General features: G+C 45.2%; 2 protein-coding genes and 1 long non-coding RNA gene across 11 annotated transcripts in view; 1 reads left to right on the forward strand and 2 right to left on the reverse strand.

Moving 5' to 3' along the window:
* LOC126980606 (uncharacterized) overlaps positions 1-702 on the forward strand; it is a 2219-nt gene extending 1517 nt beyond the window's left edge. The window contains exon 2 of the long non-coding RNA XR_007733420.1: positions 1-702. This exon is cut by the window's left edge and continues 242 nt beyond it. This is a non-coding gene — a long non-coding RNA (uncharacterized LOC126980606).
* The window catches only part of LOC126980600 (uncharacterized), a 21554-nt gene extending 17261 nt beyond the window's left edge, over positions 1-4293 (reverse strand). Inside the window, exons 1-2 of one of the 9 annotated variants that reach the window (XM_050830706.1) lie at positions 3622-4293; positions 2766-3004 (exon numbers count right to left, since the gene is read on the reverse strand). In XM_050830706.1, the coding sequence (XP_050686663.1) occupies positions 2766-3004; positions 3622-3734 (352 nt within the window). In that variant the 5' untranslated portion in view covers positions 3735-4293. Of the gene's footprint in view, positions 1-834; positions 914-2765; positions 3005-3621 lie in introns of those variants that run through there. The other 8 variants (XM_050830698.1, XM_050830702.1, XM_050830696.1 and 5 more) reach the window with 8 other exon arrangements.
* A 438-nt stretch (positions 4294-4731) lies between these two features.
* Positions 4732-10052, reverse strand: LOC126980601 (uncharacterized). The gene is made up of 2 exons (XM_050830707.1): positions 9876-10052; positions 4732-8119 (listed from the first exon to the last, which is right to left on the reverse strand). Exons 1-2 carry the CDS (start codon positions 9997-9999, stop codon positions 7266-7268), a joined length of 978 nt encoding a protein of 325 aa, XP_050686664.1. The 5' UTR covers positions 10000-10052; the 3' UTR covers positions 4732-7265.
* Between the last annotated feature and the right edge of the window lie 1177 nt (positions 10053-11229).

Genomic DNA, 11229 nt, shown 5'->3' on the forward strand with positions numbered 1-11229 from the left:
CGATAAAGACAGATAGAGAAAGATGTGTACGTGGAAGATGGAAGCGTCCTTAAAAATTCGATTCTGAAGAAATATGAATCACTAAAAGATTGATATTAACATTAGATGATGTATTATGAAGATTATTATAAAGAAGCAGCAAAGTCGGGCCACCTGAGTCAACATTTATTACGTTTATTGAAGAAAGATACACAACATTAGTGACAAGTGTTCGAGTATGGGTGGTCACGACGTCCTAGTAAATCCGAGGGATGGGAAACTATTAGAGGATAGAAATTGCTTAATGAGAGGCCACAGTATAACATTAGAGATGGATTTGATGGTAGTAGAAGTGGTGGTGGTGGTAGTAGTAGTAGTAGTAGTAGTAGTAGTAGTTTGTAGCCGTTTCAACATTTCTGACTGGCTGAGTGGGTATTTAACTGCCTGACTGACTACCTGACTGATCGACTTACTGATTGACTGACTGACGGGTTCACTGGAAGGATTGGTAATCAACTGACAGACTGAATTACTGGTTGATTGACTGACTGACTGAACGGCTGACTGACTGACTGACTGACAAGCTGACGGGCTGACTAATTAGCTCGACAGATGGTTCGGAAACTGACTGACTGACTGACTGACTGATTGATTGACTGACTGACAGGTACGGTATGGCAGGGATGGGGTGGGACAGCCGGGAGAGAGAGAGAGAGAGAGAGAGAGAGAGAGAGTGGAGCTAACCGACCCCATCCCTCATCCTTTCCCCTCGTTTTTTTTCCCCTTTTAACATCACTAAGGTCACCAGGCCGGTCCAAGGTCACCACACGACCTCACACACGCGCGTTAGCTCACCACACGCACACACTCAACACCACACTCGCGCACACAACGCACGCACACGCAAGCTGACTTTCTCTCTCGTGTGCTAGACGGTGACTGAGGTTCCGTTCCGGTCCCCCCCCCCCCCTCTCTCTCTCTCTCTCTCTCTCTCTCTCTCTCTGCTTCGTATTTTTTCTCTCTCCCTCCTCCCCTTTTCCTTTTTTTTCTTCTCTCTATCTCCCTTCTTCTTTTTCGTCCTTCTATCTTCCTTTTTCTTTCTTCTTTCTCTCTTCTCTCTCCCTCCCTCCCTCCCGTTCACTCTCGTTCCCGTTCTCTATGATTTGGTTTCGTTTTCTTTTTCAGGGATAACTTAATAAAAATAAATGTCCCTTCACTCAATCTTGCATAAGGAGATGGGGTAGTACTAGGCAGCAGCAGTAGTAGTAGTAGTAGTAGTAGTAGTAGTAGTAGTAGGAGGAGGAGGAGAATAAGGTGTATTAGTAGTAGTAGTAGTAGTGGTAGTAGTAGTAGTAGTAGTAGTAGGAGGAGGAGGAGGAGGAGGAGGTGTAGTAGTAGTAGTAGTAGTAGTAGTAGTAGTAGTAGTAGTAGTAGTAGTAGTAGTAGTAGTAGTAGGAGGAGGAGGAGGAGGAGGAGGAGAAGGAGGAGGAGGAGGAAGAGGAGGAGGAGGAGGAGAATAAGGTGTAGTACTAGTAGTAGTAGTAGTAGTAGTAGGAGGAGGAGGAGGAGGAGGAGAATAAGGTGTAGTAGTAGTAGTAAAAGTAGTAGTAGTAGTAGTAGTAGTAGTAGTAGTAGTAGTAGTAGTAGTAGTAGTAGTAATAGGAGGAGGAGGAGGAGGAGGAGGAGGAAGGACAGAGTAGTAACAATAGTAGTAACATCATTATACAGAAAATAGGGTAGATGATGATAATGATGATGATGATGATGAAGATGAAGGTGTCAGTGTAGTGCTTTTGCCAGCTCACTCGCTTTACAACACCTGTGCTTATCTTATCACTCCCCCTCCCTCCCCCCAGACTAATAAATATAGATTGTTCACTCAGTTGAAACACACCTTACATTACCTTGCCTGACTTCCACGAGTTCACTGTGACACTATGCTTAGGTTCAAATTTTCCTATATATGATTTAACTTGTGGTCAAACTCCTATGTGAATTAACTTGTATGCATGTTAGCTTGTGTTCCAACTTTTATGTAAATGACCTTGTGGTGGAACTTTTATGTGAATTACCTCATGTTCAAACTTATATATATGTAGATCAACTAATGCTCAAGTTTGAATTTAAAGTAACTTGCATGTAAATTATCATGCAAATTGACTGATGTTCCAACTTGCATGTAAGCTAACTCTCTTTCCTCTTTCCTTCATGATAGTAACATAAGATAATTCCCTATGAGTGTTTTGGGGTGTTTTTTTACATTCATGGTGCAGAGGCCTTGTCAAACTATCACCTGGCTCATAAAACTACCCATGAAAGTACCAATAAACTCTACGAAAGCCTTATCAAATGTGGGTGTGTAGGCCACTACCTTCTGTTCCTATATCCTTGCTTTCGTCCATCTCTCTCTCCATCCTTATGACTTGAACTCTGTCAAGAGGAGGGTATCAGGACACCTCTCCTCCTGAAATTGACCAATCTTTCGGCCACTCCTCTTGACTCTTTTGTAGGAGCAGTGAGTCGTGGGCTTTTTTTTCCATCAAGTTTCCTTTTTTTTGCACTTGAACTGTTTCCTCTACTGTAAAGAAAAAAGAAAAAAAATCCTATCTCTATTCTATCCCTGTGTCCCTCAACCCTATATCTAAGTCCCTATTCCCTCTATCCTTCTTTCCCTTTGGTTATTCATTCCATCTCTACTTCCCATATTCTAGCCATGGGGGAGGCAGTGGAGGGGCATAGGGGTGAGTCTAATGTATGCTGACTTTTTATAATCAATAGCAACTCACATGAACTAATGATATGCTGAGTGCTGTCCAGGCGGCTCTGCAGGTGAAGAGTCAGCCAGGTCAGCAGCGTCAGGCCAGTCAGTGCCAGAACCAGCAGGGCGGAGCGCACAGCCTCCCCAGTGGTGGTGTGCGTAGGCCGGCACCCCTCGCCGCCGACCCCAATGGTGACACAACTGCACAGGCGCCCGGACTCCTCGTCAAACTGGCTCGGGGACATGCGCAGGAGGTCACGCTCACGCCTGCCGGGGGAGAAACAGGTGACACAGTTAGTTAGTATGCCTCGGAAGTCATTTTCTTTTCTTATTGCAAAGGGGACAACTGAAACTGACTAACCTTTCCACCCTAACCTAATCTACCTAACTAACCTTCCCTGCCTAACCCAGCCTGCCTAACTAACCCTTCCTGCCTAACATAATTTACCTAACTAACTAACTAACCTTTCTGACCCTATACACCTTCCTATTATGGTTAATGGACAAGTATTTTCTTTTTTATAGTAAAGGAGGTAAATGAAACTAACTTACCTTCCCAGCCTAATCTAATCTACCTAACTAACCTTCCCTGCCTAAGACAATTTACCCACCTAACTAATTGACCTTTCTGACCCTATACAGCTTCACATTATAGTTAAAGAACAGGAATTTCTGCCCTCTAACCATAATACCAAGATGTAATATATATGGTATTTTGAGGTGGCCGAGCTAAACTACATATTTAATTGGTCTCTCTCTCTCTCTCTTCAGATATCACAATTTTTTTCCTCTGTCATTTCTTTTCCTTCCTGTCTCCTCCTTCCTACATCTCTCTCTCTCTCTCTCTCTCTCTCTCTCTCTCTCTCTCTCTCTCTCTCTCTCACCTCTTGAGCCTTTTCTTCCTCTGTGGCGGCTGCTGTATCTGTGTCAGGGGAGTTATCTGGATATTCTCCCCGGAGTCTGAGCCCGATATGTCCAGCAGCTTGTACGTGTCCATCTCCGTGTCCTGGTGATATGTAGGCCAGTCCTTCTTGTACCTTTTCCCCGCCCCTGCTCCTTGTCAACTCTGTCCGTGTCGAGATATGGGGGGAAATGTGCGTGCGTGTCCATATTTTAGCTGCCCATTTTGACCTAGTTTTGGTATTTGTGATTCTTATAGTTTTCTCCTTCTCTGCTTTGTGTTCATTGTCTCACGTTCGGTTCCAGTGTTAGGTAGTCACAAATTTATCCCTCTTTAAGCACAGGTAGTCAATAATGTGCCAGGTATGAGGAGGAGAGAGATATAGGAGTGTTTTTGAGCAGGTGTCACGGCTCCCAAGGCTTCTCTTTTCATATGGCACGAAGGTACACGTCAACGGTAAACGGTTCTCTCTCTTCCTCCTTCGTTATCACAGTTCCACGCTCGGCTCTTCCTTCCACAGCGTCACAGCTTATCCTTCTTTAAGCTCAGGAGGTGAAGAAAGTGTTAAATACGACTAGAAGCGAGTAATGAAGGTGTTTTGAGCAGGTGAGCACGACCCCCCAGCGTGCGGTCAACAAGTCTGTTTGTTATTGTTATCAGCTGACGCGCCACGTGAGGAGGAGGAGGAGGAGGAGCGGGTGGCGCGGCTGGGGGGGGGGCGCCCACCTCATGACACAAATTATTACATTATGGACTCTTTTTGGTCTCTGAATGCAGTGCAGTAATGAATGACTTCCGGTAAATAGAAGGGGGGTCGAGGCGAAGCTCCCCCGTTAGCAGGGTGGGATTTTTATTTTTTTGCCACATGTATCCTTAGTTGTATAATCACAATATGTACTGCCTGGGGGTTGGGATGGCATGTTCCTCCCTTCTCCTTTGTTGTTTACTTGCAACAATAAACTATCAATCAATCCATCAATGTAAAAAAATCAATTAGGTCTCTCAAAAATAAAAACCAAAAAATGCAACTCTCTCTCTCTCTCTGCCAGACATGACAAGGCAAATAATATACTGTAGGTGAAAAAAATATCTATTGTAATAAGCTCTCACCGGAAATGTTTAATGGTACTCTTGAAGAAGTGGATGTTTCAGCATGACAAAAAAATTGCTGAGTATCTCAAAACAAAAAGCAATATTAGCACTCAGAAATGGAGATCAATAAAAACAAAAAAAATGACATGGATATCTTTCCTGTGCAAACTTCTTACACACACACACACACACACACACATACACACGAGCAAACAAATGCACACCCAGGAAGGAGTGAGCTACGTGGGCATCCCTTTGGTCTTCTTCACTCAGGGTTGTCTCGCACAGAAACAACCCTGTGAGTAGGATACATGGCCAGGAGGTGTGCCACATGCCCACACAGCTGGAGTTGGCGTTCATGGACTAAGGTGGTAACAGGCCTTGATTCACCACATAGTCGCTGGTTAGACATAAAGTCATTCCAGCAATACATTATGATCCTGTGAAGGCACTTGGTACCACTATAAGTCTCTCGTCAGTACACGTCTCACAGTTATACGGTAAGACAGGGAGCACACGAGACTCAAGGATTCAACTCTTTCTCCGCCTGCATAAATATCAACACCATATGCTCATACTGAGGAAGTCCATAACACCTACAACGCAACACAAAAGAAATAATTATCAAAAGGTAAAAGATACTCTCTTTACTGAGACAAGTGTGGAGACTCAACAGATTCTGGATATTGACAGAGAGGTAAGCAGTGAAATATATTTTGTATGCAACAGGAACATGAGCTGATTTTGTTGTAGTTTTTTTCTGAAAATAATAACAAGTGTAGTAGCCTGTGTGTGGTAAAATGTGCATCAGGGAAATGGATCTGTGCCACACACCTTGTAGGCAAAACAAAAAAAGACAGCGTCATCTTCACTTATTTACATACAGTGCCTTTAACACATACAGTAGAGTCCCTAGTAGTGCAAGATTTAATGGTATACAATTCACGAGCTGCATACGCTACAAAATAGTCAACCAAATTAATATAGAAGTAAAAACATATCTCAAAGTAAGATCAATATCAAGTTCTTTCCTTGACGAGAAACAGTTATTATAAGTATAAGTAAAACATCAAATTTCAGAAGCACTCATTCCTATAGCCATCAAAGTCTGGCACCATTTGGGACTCTACTGTAACCTGAGACAAAAGACTTTCATTACTCTTTATGCAAGCAAAAGTCAAACAGGAAATATAAATAATCTTTGTTCATGTAATTGACAAATTCTGGCACTGTTGGGGACTCTACAATATCCTGAGACAGAAGACTTTTACTGCACATTTGGCTAACACATTCTTGGGCAGCTCAGCATCAGCTTTGTGAATATAAGACTGCAGCAGCCACATATATACTGTCTGAAAAATATATGATGTACAGCTCATGTCAAAAATACTGATCTAAACTCAATGTGATTTGGTAGCCGCTTCTCTCAATGGCAAGTTACTGAGATAGATTGAGGAGGGGCTATCATCATGGCCGGCAACTAGTGGTCATACTTATCTATTTATTGGGGTGGGAAATAGAGGTGAGGGGGAGAAAGATGGAATGGGATGGAGTACCAAGAGAGGAGGCACAACAGCCCCTCCTTTTGGTTTTCTTAGGGTTGGTTGTTCTGCCTTCTCTTCACTGCCTTCAAACGCTTGTTCCAGAATTCTTGAATGTAATATTTAATTTCTTCTCTTCTGTTTATGTTTTGGCTAAATAAATCATATCTGTTTCTATTTCCTTGGTATAAATTGCAATAGAATAAGAAATGTTGTAGATCTATTTCAGCCCCGCTTCCCTTACAAGTTGTGTCTCCGTTAAGGAATCTGTTTCTATCATTGAGATCTGTTTCTACCATTGAGAGCAACTCAACGCCTGGAAAATGTCACTGGCACCCTATCAAGACAAGTTTAGGGCAAGTTGGATCAGTATGAGAGTTTTGGGAGGCATGAGAACCATCCAGTATTGTCACATATGGGATGGAAAGAGAGAGAAGGGAGAGAAGGGAGGGATGAAACAATGAAGGGGGAGTCACTTGCCATATAGGAAGGGGCTGGCCTATCAAGACAAGTTTAGGGCAAGGTGTATCAGTATGAGTATTTTTTGCAGCAAGAGAACTATGCAGCATTGCCAAAGATGAGAGCCAAAGACAGTGACATTTCTGATTTGTTAGTGCACACGCATGTCCCACTTCTACTGCAGCTCCTAGCCTGTCATTATCTTGTCCCTGACCCTCAAGGGGCCAGAAACAAGATAATCATCATTCCATTTCCCTGAACTGCAGCGTGAGGAGTCAGGAAGGCCCAGATTGCGAAAAAAATAATATTGGCAGAAAAGATGTAAATATATATAGGTATATACACCTCTCTTGAAAAATAACAGGTAATGTATTAATAATGTAAACATGAAAACCACTAACTGGGGATGACTACATGAGCTTTACATGATCAGGAACCCGCCAACTGCCCTTCCTCCTCCCCCTCCCATGTCATCACTGCAAGGTATGGCATCACTAAGAACCTGTTGTATAAAGACTACAATAAGTAACATTCCCTAAAAGTCATCCAACATGTCCATGTCATCCAGGACCTGGTTTGGCCCCAGCCCAAGACTGGCATCAACCCCAGCAGCAGCAGCGGCGGCGGCAGCCGGCTGGCCCTGTGAGGGGTCTGGCAGGCCCACCACACTGGCCCACATCACCACAGTGAACATGTACAGTGACAAGTCATCCACAAAACACTTGGCGATGTTGAGCAGGATGACGCAGGAGGCCACGGTGGCCTGGCTCACACCGCTCAGCATGAGGGCGAAGGCCATCAGCCCGGCGGCGCCACGCTGACTGGTCTGCAGTGCCTGCCACCGGCACCACAGGCTGTGGCCCTCCCACAGCAGGAAGGGGAAGGCAACGCTGTGGGAGACGATGTAGCCCAGGTTGAAGGTCAGCAGGCAGCACACCACCAGCGCCAGCACCACCGGCACCACTGGCGACCGCGGCGGCTCTGGCACAGGCGGGAGCGGTGCCTCATGCACACCAGGGGACCCCAGGGTGCCATTCGCCGCTGACAGCCGGCTGAAGTTGAGCAGCTGCTCCGTGGGGCCGGGCGGTGAGCCGTTGAAGAGCCGGGTGCCAGGGTGCAGGGCGGTGGGGCTGTGGCGTTCACTCTTGGGGGTGGAGGTGAGGGGCCCGCGGCGATTGGTGGTGGCAGCAGTGGCGGCGGCGGTGGTGCTCTCATCAGTGGCGAGGGCGTGGGACGGGGCCACCGATACGGAGGGCGGGGGGCAGATGCTGTCCCCGAGGCTGTTCTGTGAGTCATCTATGCTGGGCGCAGCACAGGGCCTGGCAGGGAGGGTCTGGGGGGGCCGGGGCTGCTGGTCTGCCAGGCAGGGCACAGGGGGGTCCTCACACACTGAACACGGGCAAGGATATAATTAGTGAGGGCAGTTTAACCTTTGATTCTGCCACAATAACCCAGACCAGATACACACAGCAAACCACAGCTAATTATAATGACCTCACCCACCCACATGGAACTTAAGAGACCAAACTACGTGAGAAATAAATACCATAGTGATCTTATACTAGCAGTCAAGGATAAACTACCCAAATGAGTGGTAGGCATGGTCCTGCTAATTAGCTAAGCTAACATTTTCGTTAGCTGATTAGCGTTTTCACTAACTTTGGAAAAAGTTAGCAGACCAATTAGCTTCCGCTAAATGTAGTTCCTCCTCCACAAACTTTAAGCCCACTAAAAAATTCATACAGGTTTGTTCTTGTCCATTGTGGAAAGACACAAAACCAGTTGATCCACGCGCAATAATTCCAGGGCTCCCACTTCTGGAAAGCCCTATGTCTAAGCTACAACACATTGAATTTTCAGGTCACTAGGTCTGTTTTTAACCCGTGGGCTTCGGCTATGGGAAAGGCGAGAAGTGGCCGAGAAATGTCAACATTACACTGCATTTTGAGAGTAAGAACAGAGCATGGAACGTACATCAGAGTACTCCTCTCATAACCATAAAATTGTTAAAAATATTTACTTTTACTCAAACTCTATTATTTCTGGGTGCTGTTTGTTACAAAATAAACAGTCTTGTGACGCGTGGCATCTAGCCGAGAGTCGCTTGTTGTCTACTTTAGAGAATTTGACAAGTGATTACTATGTGGATAGCTAATTAAGTCTGCCATGACCTTACAGCACCACCTATGACAAAAAAGTCCATCTCAATGAAATGCCAGAATTTTTCTCTTTTCTATACTCCAACACGATCTCAGCGCACACGAGAAATTAATCCAGACAAGGAAAGGTTTGCTGGCGCCGGGGATTGAACCCGCGACCAGCGTAACGGGAGAGCCACTCCTTTACCAGTCGGCCAAAGAGGTGCCCCGCTGGGTAAGTGAGTTATGGGAGGCTCGCCCATCAGGCAAGTCAGCACTACATCAAGATCACTCACCCACCACTGTGACCCAGGGCATGTAAGATGGGTTGCTCTATGCCGCCACCACCTACAATTAGCTCGAATTATGGGTTTTATGGCGAGCCCTTTTTAGGGTCCATCGTACAACAGCCACGACTCGTAAAAGCCCAGAAAAGAGTCTGCCGACGTTCTCGGGTTAAGGGTTTTAGAGCCAAAATACTAAACCGAACCTGAATCCAAATAAAAAAGCTAGCGGTTTAGCGGAAGCAAAGCTAAACTTATAGTTAGCGAATTATCAGTTAACGAAGCTAATTTTTTGGTTAGCGGTGAACAGCACTGCCCAAATGTACGCTACTGTAGCTAGGGCAAGTATATACCTCACGCTCATTGGGGTAACATTGAGGGAACAAGACACCTCACAATACGGTTAAGACATTTGGGGTAACACTGAGGTAGCATTGGGGTAAGGAGACACCACACACTCACTGGGGTAGACATTGAGGTAGCATTAGGGTAACGAGACACCACACACTCACTAGGGGCAAATATTAGGGTAACATTAAGGTAAAAACACGTGCCCGTCCTACCCACAACACTACCACAAGGGATTAAGTGAAGACAAAACTAAAGACTGTCTTCTGGATCTGGATAAAGGATCTTTGTAGAGGAACACGAATTAGCACAGGGCGAGGAACTGCCACGAAGGAAGGGAGCCACAGGGGGCGCGTCTACCCCTTTGGCACTCACCCTGTGGCTCCGTGGGGTCGCAGGGTGCCAGGGTGGTGCCAAATATCTTCCTTTTCCGCTCCTCGGCGTTCTCCAGGATCCTTTTTCGGCGTAACTCCCTTCGCCTGGCCGCCTCGTCTGCCATGTTGTGTGTTTACTTGGTCATGCTGGTCTGGGTCTGGGGCGGGTACCCTCACATTAACTATATTCAAAGGCCAAAATGTAGGTCAATTGAGTCTTAATGAGTGGCTTTCTTAGGTTCATAGTAAAGAGGAAGGGTCATACTACCACCAGGGCCATTAGGCTACCCCTGGAAATACCCTAAACTCCTACGCAAGCCTTGTTAAATAGGTGATGCTGGTCTGGGTCTGGGGCGGGTACCCTCACATTATCTATATTCAAAGGTCAAAAAGGAGGTCAATTGAGTCTTAATGAGTGGCTTTCTTAGGTTCATAGTAAAGAGGAAGGGTCATACTACCACCAGGGCCATTAGGCTACCCCTGGAAATACCCTAAACTCCTACGAAAGCCTTGTTAAATAGGTGATGCTGGTCTGGGTCTGGGGCGGGTATCCTCACATTATCTATATTCAAAGGTCAAAAAGGAGGTCAATTGAGTCCTAATGAGTGGCTTTCTTAGGTTCATAGTAAAGAGGAATGAAAATACCCTAAACTCCTACGAAAGCCTTGTTAAATAGGTGATGCTGGTCTGGGTCTGGGGCGGGTATCCTCACATTATCTATATTCAAAGGTCAAAAAGAAGGTCAATTGAGTCCTAATGAGTGGCTTTCTTAGGTTCATAGTAAAGAGGAAAGGTTAAACTACCACTAGAATTAGTTACCTATACCCTAAAAATGCCCTAAACTCTTATGAATGCCTTGTCAATAGGTGATGTTGGCCTTTGTTGGCTCTCTCAGAATCTTCCACCTCTCGCATTAACTATTTTCAAAGGCCAAAAAGGAGGTCGATGTACCCCTAGAAATGCCCTAAACTCCTACGAAAGCCAAAATACGTGATGTTGGTCTGTGTTGGTTTTCACATTATCTATTTTCAAAGGCCAAAAATGAAGTCAATCGGGATCTCATGACTGTTTTCATGGTTCATAGTAAAAAGGAAGGGTCAATTAAACTACCATCAGGGTTATTGAACTACCCCTGGAAATGCCTCAAACTCCTACGAATGTCTTGTCATATATAGGTGATGCTGGTCTGTGTTGGTTTTCTCAGACCCACATTAACTAGTTTTAAAGGTCAAAAAGAGGGTCAGTCGGGTTCTAATGATTGTTTTTTTTAGGTTCACGGTACAGAGAAAGGGTCAGTCTACCACCAGGGTCATTAAACTACCCCTGAAAATGCCCTAAACTCACACGAAAGCCAT

Source organism: Eriocheir sinensis, chromosome 44, assembly GCF_024679095.1.
Source record: "Eriocheir sinensis breed Jianghai 21 chromosome 44, ASM2467909v1, whole genome shotgun sequence".
Classification (NCBI taxonomy): domain Eukaryota; kingdom Metazoa; phylum Arthropoda; class Malacostraca; order Decapoda; family Varunidae; genus Eriocheir; species Eriocheir sinensis.